This window comes from Ascaphus truei, chromosome 20 (assembly GCF_040206685.1).
Source record: "Ascaphus truei isolate aAscTru1 chromosome 20, aAscTru1.hap1, whole genome shotgun sequence".
NCBI lineage: Eukaryota > Metazoa > Chordata > Amphibia > Anura > Ascaphidae > Ascaphus > Ascaphus truei.
The window spans coordinates 22,263,210-22,282,192 of record NC_134502.1 but is presented as its reverse complement, the minus strand read 5'-3'; the positions used below and the strand labels follow the sequence as shown (position 1 = coordinate 22,282,192).

The 18,983-nt window shown below is 44.8% G+C and overlaps 4 protein-coding genes and 2 non-coding genes across 6 annotated transcripts in view; 2 read left to right on the top strand and 4 right to left on the bottom strand.

Moving 5' to 3' along the window:
- SHFL (shiftless antiviral inhibitor of ribosomal frameshifting) overlaps positions 1–11,638 on the top strand; it is a 32,549-nt gene extending 20,911 nt beyond the window's left edge. Inside the window, exons 9-10 of the mRNA XM_075577832.1 lie at positions 10,422–10,590; positions 11,467–11,638. Coding sequence (XP_075433947.1) covers positions 10,422–10,590; positions 11,467–11,638 — 341 coding nt within the window. The remainder of the gene's footprint in view (positions 1–10,421; positions 10,591–11,466) is intronic.
- Positions 11,639–13,291: 1,653 nt separating this feature from the next.
- TRNAK-CUU (transfer RNA lysine (anticodon CUU)) lies at positions 13,292–13,364 on the bottom strand. Its single transcript has one exon. It is a non-coding gene; the product is annotated as a tRNA-Lys (tRNA).
- Positions 13,365–14,809: 1,445 nt separating this feature from the next.
- Positions 14,810–15,326, bottom strand: LOC142471390 (histone H2B 1.1-like). The gene has a single exon (XM_075578196.1). The coding sequence runs from the start codon at positions 15,279–15,281 to the stop codon at positions 14,901–14,903; it is 381 nt and encodes a 126-aa protein (XP_075434311.1). The 5' UTR covers positions 15,282–15,326; the 3' UTR covers positions 14,810–14,900.
- Positions 15,327–15,620: 294 nt separating this feature from the next.
- On the top strand, positions 15,621–17,218 carry LOC142470733 (histone H2A-like). The gene has a single exon (XM_075577413.1). It carries the CDS (start codon positions 15,654–15,656, stop codon positions 16,182–16,184), a length of 531 nt encoding a protein of 176 aa, XP_075433528.1. The 5' UTR covers positions 15,621–15,653; the 3' UTR covers positions 16,185–17,218.
- Positions 16,378–16,779, bottom strand: LOC142470734 (histone H4). The gene has a single exon (XM_075577414.1). It carries the CDS (start codon positions 16,755–16,757, stop codon positions 16,446–16,448), a length of 312 nt encoding a protein of 103 aa, XP_075433529.1. The 5' UTR covers positions 16,758–16,779; the 3' UTR covers positions 16,378–16,445.
- Positions 17,219–18,032: 814 nt separating the features above from the next.
- TRNAK-CUU (transfer RNA lysine (anticodon CUU)) lies at positions 18,033–18,105 on the bottom strand. The gene has a single exon. It is a non-coding gene; the product is annotated as a tRNA-Lys (tRNA).
- Between the last annotated feature and the right edge of the window lie 878 nt (positions 18,106–18,983).

The following is an 18,983-nucleotide window of genomic DNA, read 5'->3' as shown; positions in this document are numbered from 1 at the left end:
GGGACATTTGAGCAAATTTGAAGAAAGTTGTCGGGACGCCGGGACAGTTACCGAAAATCTTGGACTGTCCCCCCCGGCTAACCGGAACATATGTTCGCCCTACCTGGAAGATCATTGAGGAGAACTTCATCCAACAGTGGATCGTCAAGGACTGCAGACGATCTATTTACACATCATCCGTGCGCTCCTACCGGTGCTACTCATGCAGCAGAGATCCCAAAGACGCAGTGATCATTTCAAAGTTCAACTCAGTTACGGTTTAATAGAAGAGAACCGATTGTTACCAGGTCAACTCCATTGAAGGTCATGGTACTGGAACACAATCAGCGAGACTGACCCAAGGTCAGAGACGCACGCAACAGGTCAGGGAGAGCTTAAGCTGCGGATCCAGCAAGTGTGGAGAAGCGGTAGGGTTTTCCAGTGGCCGGGGAGAGGCAGGTTTCATTGGGATGGAGATCTCCGGGAGAGAATCCGGTTCTAGAAACCTCTCCTTTTCCTTTCAGTCCAGCCGCAGGAATTTTGAGGTTGTTCTTTCCAAAAAAAACCAGAACGGAGCCAGAGAATGCTAAATATCAGCGGCGAGCCGGAGACAGAATAACGTTGTGGGACAGAGCCAGAATACAAGGGAGTCTGGGCACAACCAGAGCAGCAAAAATTATATCGGAAATGTATTTAATCTCCCTATAACTCCATATAACCTCTCCCTATAACTCCTCTTATTACTCCATATAACCCCTCCCTAAAACTCCTCCTATTGCTCCATATAACTCCTCATATTACCCCATATAGCCCCTCCCTATAACTCCTACAATTGCTCCATATAACCTCTCCCTAGAACTCCTCCTATTGCTCCATATAACTCCTTATATTACCCCATATAACCCCTCCCTATAACTCCTACAATTGCTCCATATAACCCCTCCCTAGAACTCCTCCTATTGCTCCATATAACTCCTCATATTACCCCATATAACCCCTCCCTATAACTCCTACAATTGCTCCATATAATCTCTCCCTAGAACTCCTCCTATTGCTCCATATAACTCCTCATATTACCCCATATAACCCCTCCCTATAACTCCTACAATTGCTCCATATAACCTTTCCCTATAACTCCTCCTATTACCCCATATAACCGCTCCCTATAACGCCTATTGCCCATTTAACCTCTCCCTATAATTCCTCCTATTACTCCATATAACCTATCTATAACTTCTCCTATTGCTCCATGTAACCTCTCCCTATAACGCCTTCTATTTCCCCATATAACCCCTCCCTATAACTCCTCCTATTACTCCATATAACCCCTCCCTATAACTCCTCCTATTACTCCATATAACCCCTCCCTATAACTCCTCCTATTACTCCATATAACCGCTCCCTATAACTCCTCCTATTACTCCATATAACCCCTCCATGACGTGGTGCTTTGCGCTCATGAACTAGGGCTAGGATGGCCACAAATTCAGGTGGAGAGGAGGTAGGGTTAGAGTTGGAGGGGAGGTAGGGTTAGAGTTGGAGGGGAGGTAAAGTTAGAGTTGGAGGGGAGGTAGGGTTAGAGTTGGAGGGGAGGTAGGGTTGTAGTTGGAGGGGAGGTAGAGTTTTAGTTGAAGGGGACGTAGGGTTAGAGTTGGAGGGGAGGTAGGGTTAGAGATGGAGGGGAGGTAGAGTTGTAGTTGAAGGGGAGGCAGGGTTAGAGTTGGAGGGGAGGTAGGGTTAGAGTTGGAGAGGAGGTAGAGTTTTACTTGGAGGGGACGTAGGGTTAGAGTTGGAGGGGAGGTAGGGTTATAGTTGGAGGGGAGGTAGAGTTGTAGTTGGAGGGTAGGTAGGGTTAGAATTGGAGGGGAGGTAGGGTTAGAGTTGGAGGGGACGTAGGGTTAGAGTTGGAGGGGAGGTAGAGTTAGAGGGGAGGTAGGGTTAGAGTTGGAGGGGAGGTAGGGTTAGAGTTGGAGGGGACGTAGGGTTAGAGTTGGAGGGGAGGTAGGGATGTAATTGGAGGGGACGTAGGGTTAGAGTTGGAGGGGAGTTAGGGTTAGAGTTGGAGGGGAGGTAGGGTTAGAGTTGGAGGGGACATAGGGTTAGAGTTGGAGGGGACGTAGAGTTAGAGTTGGAGGGGAGGTAGGGTTAGAGTTGGAGGGGAGGTAGGGATGTAGTTGGAGGGTGTCACGGTGACTTTGTGGCAGGCTGTATGTTACACACATAGATATATAAAAGATAATATATATTTATAGCTGGGTCTGAACTGGGACGAGACTTAGATATGATAAAATATAATTTATTCCTTGATAAAGGTGAACACACACAGATGTACAAATAACAGGCAAAATATAGACACTTACTTAAAATGGAAATGATGAAGCAGTCATATCTGGACTCGCAGTTCATACAGCACTCTTCATAGTCATCAAGACACCAAAGACATGAAAGACCTCTGGCAGGAAGACAGTGCATAGCGTTTCTCTCAGCAATCAAGATGGTATAGAACAGAACAAGGATAAAGGGTTGACCACCGATTATATACCTTTTGTGGCCCTATCCTTAACCTTAAGTACAGGTGATTGGTTTTCAATTACCTCCAGCCACTCACTAATATGGGAACACATTTTGATCCCTGCCCCCCTGCTAGTCGGTACATGCGCAGTAGAGCTCTGGGGTCTCATTTCTATAACCCCTCCTCTACATCAGGAATGCCAGCTAGTCTACCAGTTTGGGGTCCTGGCAGGATATTCTTTGTTTGTGAGGTGTGAAATGGAACACTTGAAGACTGCTCTGGTTTGAGTAATCTCCGCCCTCATGCAAACAGTGGAGGTGACAAAATCCTTTGAAACATACTCAAGTCCTAGACATTGGGTCGCCTTTCTGGCCATATGCTACCCTGGTATGCAAAGGAATTTCCTCTGGGTTTTACCCATACCTTGAAACACAGTATGATAGATAAAACATGAACATATCAAAATATCCGGTTCCGTTAGGTCCAGCAGGTCCAAACTTCCCAGTTCTCAATGCCGGAACTGGGACACCCTATGGTCCAATTTGCGACGTGCTACGACCTTCGCAACCGGAGATACACAAATACACTTAAAACCGTTTCACATTTTAATACACAAATCTCCGCTGTAAATTAAATCACGGTTTTTCACTAAATCCCCATTGAAAACAACAGGCTTTGCCGCAATTGACTTTCAATGGCAAACCGCCGCCGTTGGCGGCTATGGGAATCCCCGCCATAGACTTTCAACGGGGCGACGCCGCCGTTGAAGTCAATGGACTTTTTCCGCCGTAGCCGGTCAATGGGGTTTGGCCGCCATTGGAGTCTATGGGAAAAGTTCCGACCCTTCAAGGGGGTCCATACTCCGTCGGGTTGGTCCAAGCGGGTCAAGGATGGTTCTGCAGCGATGCCGGAGCAGTGGCTACAGATACCCCAAACCCTGATCCGCAGGGCCCTCCGGAACCGAAGCTATGGATTACCAATTTTCAGATTTTCACACTTAGCCGTTTTCTTGAGCTGTTTCTGCCACCGCCATTGGAACCTATGGCGCGGCCCGCTCTTCTCGGTTCGACCCTTATCGGGGGTGCAGGATACGGGGACCCGGTTGTGGTCGAGTGGGGGGAGGTCTAGGAACTAGGGACAGAAAGAATTTTATTTCTAGGTGCCCTAGAACTGTTTATTCCCACGCTACTTGTCGTTGAACTTGACTTATCAGTGATCAAAGCTCTCCTATTGAAAATGTATCCGCTTTGCGGTTAAGCGGTTTGGACGGCAGCCAACTCGTTCCTGGAAAGCTCTTTCGAGGATTTCTCCGTTGAAGTCAATGAGCCCATTGACTTTCAATGGGAAACCGCCACTCTCCCTCTCGGACGCCATCTGCTGGTCTTCTCAGGAACAGGACTCGACAGCAAGATTCGCCATTGAAATACATGGAGTTCCAATGGCGGCCTATGGGAGCCTGCAAAATGGTGCCTGAAAAGGCGGGAAAATTACACAAAGGGCTATAATCACTATACAACCATTAACCCTTGTGCTCCCGGATGGATCCCAGTGGGTGTGTGATGCAGACACTGCTATAACAATAAAACGGGAACAGTGGAATATACATTTTCAGGTTATGACAAGGGTTAAATCACATGTCTGGGCCTCAGCCCAGTTAACTCCTTGTCTCCCTGGTGAGGTTAGAGGGTGGCCAATTGGGGTGTAACCCCTTTAATCCCGGGCCAAATCCTCCCCACCGTCACAGAGGGGACATAGGGTTAGGCCTTGCCCCCGCTGCCTGCTACAGCGTCCGCTGTGGCGGACGCTGCGCTCATGAGAGCCTTAGCCTTAGAGTTGCAGGGGAGGTAGGGATGTAGTTGGAGGGGAGGTAGGGTTAGAGTTGGAGGGGAGGTAGGGTTAGAGTTGGAGGGGAGGTAGAGTTAGAGTTGGAGGGGAGGTAGAGTTAGAGGGGAGGTAGGGATGTAGTTGGAGGGGACGTAGGGTTAGAGTTGGAGGGGAGGTAGAGTTAGAGGGGAGGTAGGGTTAGAGTTGGAGGGGAGGTAGGGTTAGAGTTGGAGGGGAGGTAGGGTTAGAGTTGGAGGGGAGGTAGGGTTAGAGTTGGAGGGGAGGTAGGGTTGTCATTGGAGGGGAGGTAGAGTTGGAGGGGAGGTAGGGTTAGAGTTGGAGGGGAGGTAGGGTTGTAGTTGGAGGGGAGGTAGGGTTAGACTTGGAGGGGAGGTAGGGTTAGAGTTGGAGGGGAGGTAGGGTTGTAGTTGGAGGGGAGGTAGGGTTAGAGTTGGAGGGGAGGTAGGGTTAGAGTTGGTAGATTCTTCCGGCTGCAGCAGTGAGGTACAGTAGGCCCCACCGAACCTGATTGCAAGGTATAAGAGAGTTTGGAAAAAATGAAAACAAACAGAACCTGTTTGGTGAAGAGGAAGAGAAAATAAATGGTGTGAACTCTTCTTTATGAAAGTAGCAAAGAAGAAATGAAAGCAAAAAAATGTTAAACTCAAAAAATGCTGGTGTTCCGAGACAGAAGATAACAGAGAACAAATAAACCGTTGTCATGGTGATTTAAGCAGATTGGAAGGTGAGATTGTTAAATGCAATTGGATACTTGTAGAAATTAAAGAAGATCTGGACAGACCAAAGCTTTCCCTTCTTAAAAAGAACGTGGCGCAAACACTGGCTCAAATTCACTAAAGGGTGCAAAGATTTAGCACACTTTCACGCCCATACATTCGAATAGGAGTTAATGCGTGCAAAAGCTTAGCACCCATTTCGTGAATCTGGGCCCAAGAGTACCGAGCAGGGAGCAACTTTGGTGCAACAATGTCAGAAACCCAGAAGAAGATACTCTAGAAGTTTTCAAGAAGTGTGGAGACTTCTAAAAGAAGAGGGGGGAGAGACTAGATCCCAGAATACATTTGCAAACACAACTAGGGTTGCCGGGTGTCTTCTGCTAAAATTCTGGACACAATGGTGACAGGTGCGATGTGCTCGAGAGAGAGAGAGACACACACACACACACACCCTCTCTCACCTCTCTTGGCTCCATGCTGCTTCCTCCTCTCCTTGGCCCCACCCTCAGGCTCTTGACGCCTCCTCCTGATTGGCTGCATTACACAGCAGCAGCCAATCGGAATGGAGGTATCTGCCCAGCCCCCAAGCAACAGCCCTACTCTCTGCCTGCTCAGGGAAATCCCACGGCCCCCCCAAGCCGGTCAGGTCACTATGTCCAGAGAGGTAATACCGGTATACACAGACACGCCCAGAGAGGTAATACCGGTATACACATACACGCCCAGAGAGGTAATACCAGTATACACATACACGCCCAGAGAGGTAATACCGGTATACACAGACACGCACAGAGAGGTAGTACCAGAGTACAGATACATGTCCAGTATTACCTCTCATTTGTTACTGGACAGTGTGTCCAAATACAGGACAGTCTGGTTCCATACTGGACACCTGAAAACCCTAAACACAACACAGAGGATGAAACAGAAAAGTTACCCCCCCCCCCCCCCCCGAAACATTTGAACTCAGATCTCTTCTTTTCAAATCAAAGAGAAAATCTAAAGGGTAAAGAAAGGAAAAAAACAAAGAACCCGTGGGCCAAATGTCTCTACAGTAGAAAGTGACAGCCGTGGTTGGCTTGAGTCCAAGGCTTGAGTAAAGGGAACCCATCACAGAGTGTGCCAAGATCTGGCCCAGACTTTCCGGTTCCCCAAGAGCTTGGCAGCAGAAGCAGCAGCGACGGAAGTCTTGGGTTGGGTAAAGAATAAGCTTGCAAAGCAAAGAAAGCAGCAGAAACCTGTGATAGACTCCAATCTCGGGGAAAAAAGGTTAAAGAAATCTGGAGAGCAACCAAGCATATTCCTTACATGCATGTTGGCAGGAAATCCAATACGCGCCGATACACAAGCCCACTGAGACCCTTCTCCCTCCCCATGCAGAGGTAAATAAGAATTGTCACAGGTAGGGTTAGGACCTGCATATACTGGTCATGCCGTGACGTGGCTGCAGGCTAATAACGCTCTGGCCAAAAAGGGTGTAACTAAATGACCCTTATTCAGGAGAATACTAACATTGACATATTTTACTATGTATATGTCACATTGGATGAAGTATTGGGTATTTTTGCCTTTTGTTGAATACATTTGGCCACCATCAGTAGCACTCCTTTTGACACACACGCGCGCACACACACACACACACACACACACACACACACACACACACACACACACACACACACACACACACACACACACACACACACACACACACACACACACACACACACACACACACACACACACACACGTATGTTTATACGTATTGCTTGACCTGAGGAAGAGAGGAGCACTCTCGAAAGCTTGTCCTATGACATAAATTGTTAGTCCAAAAAAAAAAGGTATCACCTAATACTGAAGAGCTCATTTTTTTCTGCACTATATATATATACAGATCCCCTGACGAAGTTGCTTTTGTGTGACGTAACGCGTAGGGTTGGTGACGTCATCGCGTTGTGGGTGTGTCTACACTGAGTCCTGGGCGTCCCTGCGATCTTACTAGCTGCATTTTCAAGCGCTGGCAACTATCCTATGCAGGAGCAGAGGACGTGGCGGCACTGATTGACTCAGTCTCCTGGCGCCAACTCGTGACAGGAGCTGGTGGTGGCTACAAGCTGTGCAGATATACCTTGCCTACCTGGGACCCTCTCACCCCCGCAGATGACTACACACAGAGATTTCTCTCCCACGTATGGTTCCTTTTTTTAATCCTGTAAGTGCATTTCCTTTGGGCTGCAGTTTTTTTAAATAAATGTACTCTTTTGTTTAAACATTTACGTGCTATGGAGCTTGTGCTTCTGTTTGTTTTTTTGTTCTTAGATTCGTAGTGGATCCAGCGCTCCACGGATTTTGCAAAATGTTCAAATTTATTGCGCCATACCCAACGACCGTTTGAAGACCCTGGAATGCAAGAGGGCGCCTGCGCATGACGCACTTCCGGTGGACGTCCAGAATGGTGAGGAACGTCGTTGGAATGCAGAAGAGGGCGTCTGCGCATGACGCGCTTCCGGTGGACGTCCAGAATGGTGAGGAACGTCGTTGGAACGCAGAAGAGGGCGTCTGCGCTGAACGCACTTCCGGTCGACCTCTAAGAGGGAAAGAGGGATCAGCGTTGGAACACAGTAACCCCACACGTGACGCACTTCCGGTTTTCATCAAGGAGGATCATCAACAGCAGTGGGGGATTAAGAGAAGAAGCATGGGAGGCACATTACAGCCAATCCAGGGCTCAAAGATAAGACTTTGCATAAGAAACATAAGTGCTAATTGCTAGTTGTTCAGCTGTTTGGGGTTTATCACTTTATTTAGTTTTTTTGCGGGGGGGGGGGTGTATATTTATTTATTTATAAAATATTTTACCAGGAAGTGATACATTGAGAGTTACCTCTCGTTTTCAAGTATGTCCTGGGCACAGAGTTAAGACAAATAATACATGGTTACAAGTACAGTTACATAAATGAACAGGGTATACATTATATACAAGACATTGCATGCACAGTTAAAGAAAATAGATATTATGAGCGTATGAAACAGTTACAGACCAGGTTAAAATGTGAGACAGCCTTAGATTTGAAAGAACTTAAACTGGTGGTTTAAGTCAAGTACGACCCCCTGCTAGCACGCGACCTGCATACGGGACAAGGGTTAATACCGACGCTCGCAAGCGCACCCACTTCACCTCCACAAAGGTCTGTCAAATGGACAGTATCCCCTCTTACAGGATCAAGGATCAATACACAACCCGCAAGCTGCCCCACTCTTCACCCCCTCAAGGGTCCCTCAAATGAGTTGTATCTCTCCCCCAAGCCGTCCCAATATACCACCGCCACGAACAGCACACAAGTGAGCACATGACTTTAGATATGCAACCAGGGTTAATACACAAAGGCTTCTTTAGCAACCCCCCTTTCTCCTCTGCAAGGAACCAGCGAGTTGCACATCATAACCATCCACTGCCACCATCCTGTTTGTTATCAATGGCATTATGCCTTTTCACTTGAAAAAGACCTACTAAGGTCGAAACGGTCGTTGTGTATGGCACAATAAATTTGAACATTTTGCAAAATCCGTGGAGCGCTGGATCTCTCTTTTCACAGTCCAAGTGGATGTTTGACAGGTATCCTTGAACCAGCAGCACCAGTAATACTTTTTGGTTTAAATCTTAAGGTGTGCAGCATATCACTGTTTTTTTTTTAGATACAACATACGGGCGTAACCTTTATTTGGCCACGCCATGCTGCCATCACAGTGCTGTGGTCAGAAATGTCCAACCTATGAAGAGGAGAAATGTTGTAAGGTTGAGGTACACAGGAATTAAAGAGATAAGGCCAGATAGGATTTTTGTTGGGGGACCATTGTTAAAAGAATCCTTGGGCTTCAAATCTGATGAAATCTATGCACTTCCCGGACTCCCGTGAGTATAACGTTATCTTTGAAAGACCTCAAGCCCTGGCTTATTTCTGGACACGATATGAGAGTCTAAACGACACTGAATTGTGGGAGCCGTGTGCCAGCTATTCTCCTGTCTCCAAACCAGACATTAAGGCTGTGCCAATCCTCTTTAGACATGAGTCAGTCCCGATCTCGGACATTCCTATATGGCTAGGCGACGTGAAGCGGTGGCTCCACCTAAAAGAATTATGGATGAGGAAGACATCTGGATAGGAGGCTGCCAAGTGCACGTCAAGCTTAGGCAAAATGGCAATGTTACAAAGCGTCTGCCCAATTCTTTCTTTTTTAAGAAGAGTAAAGGGAAGCTGTTTTTAATCATGGTCAAACTACCTTGTTTTAGAATGTAACTTAGGCTGTTCCTTGGGTCTCCGGAGATCAAGTTACACCACCAACAAGTGCAATTTACGTGATAAAATTGGACACTCTTCCAGGAATTGTCCAGAAGCATGGCACAATATTTCAGGAATGTGAGAACAGGAGATTGATTTGGACGTTTTGATGAATATAAACCTAATAAATGTATAACAAGAATAAAAAGTGATGTGGAAAAGGTAGAAACTGTATAAATAACATTAATATACAATGAATATCTGCAACATACAAATCTAAAAGAAGCACTGCAAATCTTACTATTTGTCCTCTAAAAATGCTACCAAATCTAGTTCCAGGTTTAGGCCAGACGGGGGATAAGGTATGAAGTGTATGGATCCAGTATCCAGTGTATGGATCCAGTATCCAGTGTATGGATCCAGTATCCAGTGTATGGATCCAGTATCCAGTGTATGGATCCAGTATCCAGTGTATGGATCCAGTATCCAGTCTGTCTTAGTTTTTCATCCTATCACCTTTCCTCCTGTCCAAGGGGACCACAGATTCCTTTTACAGTAAGTCCCTTCGGGTCTTTATGATGATATTGGAGGCAATGCTTTGAGACTCCGTGTTTGCTGAAACTTGCTATTATGTTCCTCCTATGTTCTGGGAACCTTGCTTTTGATGTTCTTTTTGTACGGCCCATATACTGTTTCACGCCAGGGCTCTCGAATACGTACACCGCATAAATAAAAATAAACAAAATAGTTCCCAGCACACAAAAGTGGAGACGACTGAAATAGGCAAAAAAAATCAATATTTAATTTGAAAGCATAGAAATTACACAAGGATATGCAGAATGAAGAATATGGGAGTCAACCTAACTCCAGGTGCTATATGACACCTAAGGGGGAAGGGTGCAATGGTGGAAACGGATAAAGGAGAACAAGGGGAGGGAAAACAGAAAGAGGGAAGGGTGAGGGAGAATGGGAGGGGGATGTGAGGGGGTAAAAAAACAAATAGAGGATAAAAACAAAAGGTAAGTAGAGGGGGGGGGGGGGGGGCAACGTTTCGGGGACGAGCCCCTTCATCTGGCCCATTCCCTACAGTCAATGAGACCACAGGTACTTCCCTCTCCCTTAGTCCTAACCTCGAAAGAGAACTTCACACCAAGGGGAATAAAAGACTCAAGCAGCAAATAAGGGGTTCAGTCCAGGTCTATCTACAAAGATCAATTCAAAACACAGTGGTGGTCATTAAACAGTCCAGATCAAACAGGTAAGGCTACCTACCACGTAGAGTCCCACTGTAACTAATTAGCATTAAGAAACAGGAAACAGCCTGCAGATCGATGCCATCTGAATCAGGGCACAGAGGTAGCAAGCTCACGGATAGTCAGGGACAGTGGAGAACTGCTGTCAGCTGCGAGGAGATAGAACAGAGAGACACATGCAGAAATGTGTATTGATTTGGGGTACAAAGTCACGTCGTACCATGACGCCTGTGTTGCATTGTAGTGCTCAGTATCTAACGAACGTCACTCTATCTTAAGGTTAAATATCTTGATGCTAACTGTGACAATTTCGGCAAGGAGGCTCTTATAATACAGGTGAAGCTCAGCCATTGCCATATCGTCTAGATGAATATACAGGGTTGCCCTATATATACAGCACACCCTATAGTGGCTCATCTGGCCAGATTACGTGAATGTATATGTGTAAACCTTTTGTTTTCTGTGAAATGTATTTGTGCTTGTGTAACTGTGTACCTCTTTGTGCCCTGGGCATGCTAGGCGGGTAATACACTTACCCAGCCTACACGCCCAGAGATCTGGGTTTTATCTGGTTCCACGAGGGGGTTAAGGAAAAAGGCGCGTGGGGATGGGCCAGCCTCCTATCTGGGAGCCATTGTCTGCCCATTACAGAGAGGCGCCTGTCTCATCAAGAGATACCAGGTCAGCCTTGTGAACATGGGCAAGTAGGCGTTGTTCTCATTGGCTGGTTTCTAATTCCCGCCCTCCTTATCACGGCCTCCCCGTCAGACCCCCGGCCTGGATTGGCCAACACAGGCGAGCCCCCGCGCTGTGATTGGCCCAACACACAGCAACTGCGCTGTGATTGGTCGCTGCCCTGTTCTCCTTGATTTCCCATGAAGACGGGGGAATCTAGAAAAGGGGCCAGCCAATCTGAGCTCCGGAGTCCTTGCCGAGGCTAGTGTGCAGATAGACTCGGCGCTGTACTCCGAGGTTGTGCCAGACACACCCCAAGACGAGGCTGCGGGCCTTTCTGAAGCGGGAGATTTCAACCTGCCTGTGACTTGCATCTAGCGCTGCCTGCAGTTCCCGATCCCCCGCAGGAGTGGAAGCAGCGCCAGGTAAGCCATTTTGGTGGCGCCGGGCACCTAGGACTGCTAGGATTCCCCCTGTATCCCCTGTGTGGAGTGAATATAGCTCTGTTGAGTGATATTGCGTTGTATTTGCAGGCTCCGGTCAGAATAAATACCCTTCATTTGATCTCTGTGTACTATCTACCGGAGTCTCTCACAGCTGCCACCAGTCTAACTAAAGCTATCTCACAGTTTAATCTGGTCGGTAACTGTTACATACGCCTATAATATATATTATCTCTAACTGTGCATGCAATGTCTTGTATATAATGTATACCCTGTACACTTATATAACTGTATTTGTAACCATGTATTATTTGTCTTAACTCTGTGCCCAGGACATACCTGAAAACGAGAGGTAACTCTCAACGTAGCACTTCCTGGTAACACGTTTTTATAAATAAATATCTGGTGCTTGATTTTGTGCATGTCCTGATCTCCTGTGACACCAACTTGTATCACTAAGGCCAGGTCCATAGTGCCTTCGCCCGTGCGGCCGTGACGTCACACGCTCGAAGCGTGTGCGTTTTTCCGGCAAGGGTACGCGTGCCGTCCGTGGGCGTGTCTAGGGGCGTGACAGTGACGTCACGTGAGCGGTTCGCCCAATGAGGGCGGTCTGTCGCGCTGAGAAATCAGCTGAACTGATTTCTCCCGCAACGTGCGCCCCCCGTTCCGCGCGGACGCGCCCGCACGCGAACACTACCTTAAGCACCACGGCCCCTAGCCTTAGGCCGCGCTTATAGCGCCGGTGATGCGATGTCGCTCGAAAACAAATGCATTGTAGTAAGGGCGACGGCGACAAAGCGACGCGATTTTCGGAAGTCGGGAATATTTGATTTTTTTTCAATACAACTTTCGCTAGCGGCGATGTCACGGGCACTATTGTCGCGGCCTAAGACGTAAACCTTTTTCAAATACAGAGTGTTGATTTCACATAGCATCTTTCAAGGTTTTAGTGTTAAACCAAAATATTAGAGGCAAACCCTTTGACCTAGTGATGATATAGTCAATAGATACGTTTATTCACCCAGAAATACGCAGGGGGGACTATATAGATTGTAAAATAGTTTACTGTGAATGAGCAAATGTAATGCATGGATTATTGTAATGTAATGCATGGATTATTGTAATGTAATGCATGGATTATTGTAATGTAATGCATGGATTATTGTAATGTAATGCATGGATTATTGCTTGAGTGAGATCATTTAACTCCTGATTTACAATTTTTTGTTTAAAGTTGTAATTTAAAAATGGGAGAATTACAAAATGTTGCACTCCATTCTTTCACGCTGTGTTTTGGAAAAAGTGAGAGCAGGGAACAGAAGGTAAACCTTACATATACCTTCTAATAAAAATGTATTTTGACCTTTGTTTTAAATAATATACAGTATTATAAGGAAATCAAAAGAATTTAAATTCACACAATATGGCGTATTGTTAATATTAAAATATATTGGATATATATATATAGAAAATATTGTAAAAATAAAAAAGGTTACAATTATTACGCAGGGAATGTGCTAAAAAAACAAAAAAAAACCAGGTGATGGGTCGTAAATGGTAAAACTAGAAATAAATTGAAAAAGAACATCGCCCAACGTGGGGCTCGAACCCACGACCCTGAGATTAAGAGTCTCATGCTCTACCGACTGAGCTAGCCGGGCTGACGTCATGGTAGCCTGAAAACTCTAGAAGAAGCAGCAATGTACTCACTGTCAAAAAATACTTTATAGTTTCTTTAAACAACAGAGGGTCGTGACATTTCCGACCGGAAGGGGACCTTTATCAAGATCAAACAAAGTACATAAGAATGACCTTATATACCCTGGATTAGAAATATATCTATATAGATGTAGAGGTATCGGTACCGTGTTAGCCGAGCTTAATAATCAAAAACGAAAAGACGATACCGCTCTGTAGGCTAAATATATATAAATAAATATATAATTATTTTATAGTTAAATCAAAAATAAACATACCCAATTCTCACACGCCTATAAATATACACGCTCATATACCCGCACAGAAATACACACAAAGGAATACACATACATACATGTTATAATATATATATATAACATGTATGTATAAATATATATTATATAACACGTATGTGTGTGTGTATCCCTTTGTGTGTATCTCTGAGCGGGAATACGATCGTGTGTATTTATAGACATGTGAGAATTGGGTATGTTTATTTTTGATTCAACTATAAATATTAAGCAATGGCTTAAGTGGTGTATATGTGTAGGTGGGTGGCAGGGAATGAGGGCTATCACTTAGTTGTATTTGCTATGTAGACTAATTAATGGTTACACTGCACAGTGCCCCAATAAACCAATAATGCTGACACTAGAAAGTAACCTAATCTCTAAAGTGCATTAATACTAGTAACCCAGCCACAATGCTATGAGATCATCCATGGAAAGTGGATTCTTTTAATTGATAAATTAAACACAGAGGCAATTAAATAGCTCTTAAGTGTCTTTTTTCACAAGGCTACATATTTAATGTTGATCTTAAAAGAGGGAGATTAAATCACCTGCCAATCACAGCACAGCGCGGGCTTATTCGAAGAGAGGTTTTCAAGCAGCCAGCGCGCGCGGTAGTAACGTAGAATAGAAGCTCCCCCTGAATGACGTAATTGCAGTTCCCCATCAGGTCCGCTCCCGGTTTTTTTCTGTATTGACGGTTAAAATTATAACTACCACAAATGTTTAACGGATACCGTTTTTCAATAGGCATTTACCAATATTAAACTAGATAAGTCATGCCTTTCGATTTACAAAGACATCTATTCGCATCGCACAGAATTAACTTTATGCTGCAAACTATTCTAAACGTAGGAGTTTTAGTTTATTTTTGAAGAACGGTGGGTAAGATGCAGATCTAAAATGTGGAACCCAATTAAAAAAAAAAGTGTAACAATGATTTGGTCATCAGCTCAAATCCCCATTTACAGTGTACATTACTTGAATTTTAAATCACTTGTAATTAAAATAAAATTGACACGACTGGTAATCAATCTTTTCTACATTTGAACTGTGTAAAACTACATCAAACAAGCAGCAGCAGCAGCTGCAAATTAACCCACCAGAAACAAAAAAAATCAGCAGAGAATAAAAGCTCTATTAAAGACATCGTGGGGTGGCTCTTAAAAGAGCCTTTGTGTTATTGGGAGGTGGCGATGAATGGATCCTTTACTTGGCGCTGGTGTACTTGGTGACCGCCTTGGTGCCCTCGGACACGGCGTGCTTGGCCAGCTCTCCCGGCAGCAGCAGGCGCACAGCGGTCTGGATCTCCCGGGAAGTGATGGTGGAGCGCTTATTGTAGTGAGCCAGGCGGGACGCTTCCCCGGCGATGCGCTCGAAAATGTCGTTGACAAAGGAGTTCATGATGCCCATGGCCTTGGAGGAGATGCCGGTGTCGGGGTGGACCTGCTTCAGAACTTTGTACACGTAGATGGCGTAACTCTCCTTCCTGGTCTTTCTGCGCTTTTTCCCATCCTTCTTCTGGGTCTTGGTGACCGCTTTCTTGGAGCCCTTCTTGGCCGCTGGTGCTGACTTGGCTGGATCAGGCATGTTTCAGAACTGTTTCTTCTTCAATCGCAAATAAGTAATGACCGGCTCCTCCTCCTGGCGCTCTATTTATAGGTTCTCCCATGCAAATGATGCCTTGACGGTTGCTACTCTACAATTGGTTAAACCATGTAATGTGGTTGTAGGTGACGTCGCCAGTCACGCCCAGCTAACGTCGCCAGTCACGCCCAGCTAACGTCGCCAGTCACGCCCAGCTAACAGGATTGGTGCTTGCAGGATCTAGACTGTGATTGGCTGGTTTCTGAGCTAGGCCAATCAGAGAAGATACCAGCTTGCCGAGGAAGGTTATAAATAAGCAACTCAGGGGGCGTGGTTAGTTTCTTGTTCTGACAACACCAGCAGACTTGCCATATCATGTCTGGACGAGGAAAGCAAGGCGGCAAAGCTCGCGCTAAGGCCAAAACTCGCTCATCTCGTGCTGGGCTGCAGTTCCCGGTCGGGCGTGTGCACCGCTTGTTGAGGAAGGGTCATTACGCTGAGCGGGTGGGAGCCGGAGCCCCGGTTTACCTGGCCGCCGTGCTCGAGTACCTGACCGCCGAGATCTTGGAGTTAGCGGGTAACGCCGCGCGTGATAACAAAAAGACCCGCATCATCCCCCGCCACCTGCAGTTGGCTGTGCGCAACGACGAGGAGCTCAACAAGCTCCTCGGTGGGGTCACCATCGCCCAGGGCGGTGTTCTGCCCAATATTCAGGCCGTGCTGCTGCCCAAGAAAACAGAGCCACAAAGCGGCCAAGAGCAAGTAAAGTTAACAGACCAGAAGCAGAGACCCAGATACAAAAAAACAAAGGCTCTTTTAAGAGCCACCCATCGTGTCAGCGAAGCGCATAATCCCTTTAACGCTGGGCATGACTACTGTCACATCTTCATACACCAAGGGAGATGATGTACGAACATTTACAGTAAATCACTGACCTCACACATTCGCTCTAGGCAGAAGCAGGACAACTGCTGCATGGCTCACCCCAGAACTGCCTCAATACGCGACCCTATCGCTTTATTGAATATATATATATATATAGGCAGTTAAAGTTGACAAACAATTCCAATTTACACTGATTCAGCTTTTATAATGAAAGTTTGGGTGGCTCTTAAAAGAGCCTTTGGGTTCAATCAATCGGGTGTCCGTCAATGTGGGGATCAGTGTTTAGCCTCCAAAACCATAAAGAGTGCGGCCCTGGCGTTTCAGGGCATACACCACGTCCATAGCGGTGACTGTCTTCCGCTTGGCGTGCTCGGTGTATGTGACCGCGTCCCGGATCACATTCTCCAGGAAAACCTTCAGCACCCCGCGGGTCTCCTCATAGATGAGGCCGGAGATACGCTTCACTCCTCCCCTGCGAGCCAGGCGGCGGATAGCAGGCTTGGTGATGCCCTGGATGTTGTCCCGCAGCACTTTCCTGTGCCGCTTGGCGCCGCCTTTCCCGAGCCCTTTCCCTCCTTTTCCACGACCAGACATGATGAAAGCAAAGTCAAAACAAGTAAAAAATGGCCGCTGCAGCGCTTTATATAGGCTTTAAGCGGACTTGATGGGGAACTACAGGGAGGTAACTGAAGGCGTGTCCTTTGGATCACACCATATGACGTAACTCCAATCTGATTGGCTGACTACTATCTTAATTTTGGTATGATTGGTTGGGAATGATGTCATCAGTCGGATGAGGCATGTGTGCCGCCCACAAAACGTCACAAAGCCAAATTAACCCTCTCCATCCTGTCTCTTAAGATTACATCTGTTGTCTTTGGACAGTTGATTTGACATGCAATCATTAGCTATTTTAGTGTCGATAGACCAAAATATAATTGGAGGCAATTATTTGATCTATAGTGTAAAGATTGACGGCAAAGTTTGTTCATCATGAAGTATGATGGGACTATATACCTGTTAGTCACAAGTAAAAGATGTTAATGTAACATAAGCGCATACATTGTATGGATTATTGCCTGAATAAAATAATTTAACTCATGATTTCAATTTGTCTGCTGTTCTGATTTAAATGTAGGAGAATGCCATTATTACACTCAATTATTTCATGCTCTGGGTTGAACAGGGGTCAGCATAGAAGCACACTAAATCTTAAATAAGATGACTTTACAAATGCTTTGTATATTATGATACACCCATTTTGCATGGTGTATAATTATAATATATGGCATATTAATAGCAAATGAGATTGTAAAAAAATGGTAGGTGCTAAAAGAAACATGCTGATTGAAAAGAAAATCATTAAAACACCATCCAATTTCTAGAACTCTAAATAAATCTAACTTTAACTAACTAACTTTAACTAAAGGTAACTTTTTGTCAAATATAGTGTTGATTTTACATACAAAATATAGTTAGAGACAATTCTTTGCTCTAGTTCTAGTGTAAAGATTGATGACAAAGTGAATAGATACAACATTTATTTATCCTGAACTAGGAGGGGTTTATGCACCATTGAAAAAAAAAACAAAAACATTTTAATGTTTTAATGAGCTAATATAATGTAGGAATTGTTGCTTGAATGGGATCAATTAACTCATCATTTCTCATTTTGAGATGTTTGGATTTACAGATGGGGAATTAAAATATTGCATTGAATTAATGCATGTGCTACTTGGAAAGAAAAGGAGAGCAGGGAAGCAGCGGGTAAACCTTAAATGAGATAATGTGCTAAAAAGAAATAGTTGAAAGAAAATAATTTATGATAAGACTAGAAGTAAAATGTAAAAAAAAAAAAAAAAAAGTAAGCGCCCAACGTGGGGCTCGAACCCACGACCCTGAGATTAAGAGTCTCATGCTCTACCGACTGAGCTAGCCGGGCTGATGACATCAGGTCAAGAATGTTCCACAAAACACTACAGAATTGGCACCAGCTCAGTTATTGATCACACGCTGTATATATATACATTTACAAGTGAAATGTGTGCTTTAACCTCTTCACTTCTGTGTATATATATATATATATATATATATATATATATATATATATATATATATATATATATATATATATATACAGAAGTGAAGAGGTTAAAGCACACATTTCACTTGTAAATGAAGGTACAGCTCAACCCCCTTATAACGCTGTTCTTGATGTCCAAAGAATCACATTGCGTTATAAGCGGATCTCGTTAGAAATAATGTACAATTTTATGCTTTGTACAATAAAGTATTTAAGATACCAATAATCGTGTTGTAAAGTATTCATAAATACGAAAATTGGGAGCCACGCTCACACCGCGCTATAAGCGGATCCGCGTTGTAACGCTTCGCGCTATAACTGGGTTGAGCTGTACTATTGAACCAACCCAGTGACATGTGAAAGATGAATGTATTAAGAATAATATACGTCACAAAACAAAAACCATAGGGGGTAGTGCAGCTCGATGTAAAAATACTTTTTTCCCAATCGTCTTTAGAATTGTTTGGATAGGATTCTAAGTAGCAAGCATTGGCGTAAGGGTTTTCCATGTAATAATGGACTTGAGGCAAAAGGTGGCACTGTGTGAGCAATGTCTGAATTGATGATTGAGTGGTATTTAACATTTATTTAAGGATGAGAGAATTACAATAATGCATTAAATTCTTTCATGTCCCACTTTGAAAATTGATCTATTTTTGGTGAATTTAGTAATATTTTTTTAAATTTGTAAAAAAAAAATATATATATATATTTTTTTTAATATATAGTACAGGCAG

Coding starts and splice junctions, on each gene's coding strand:
- LOC142471390 (XM_075578196.1), bottom strand. CDS start 15,281: ATGCCTGATCCAGCCAAGTCAGCACCAGCGGCCAAGAAGGGCTCCAAG.
- LOC142470733 (XM_075577413.1), top strand. CDS start 15,654: ATGTCTGGACGAGGAAAGCAAGGCGGCAAAGCTCGCGCTAAGGCCAAA.
- LOC142470734 (XM_075577414.1), bottom strand. CDS start 16,757: ATGTCTGGTCGTGGAAAAGGAGGGAAAGGGCTCGGGAAAGGCGGCGCC.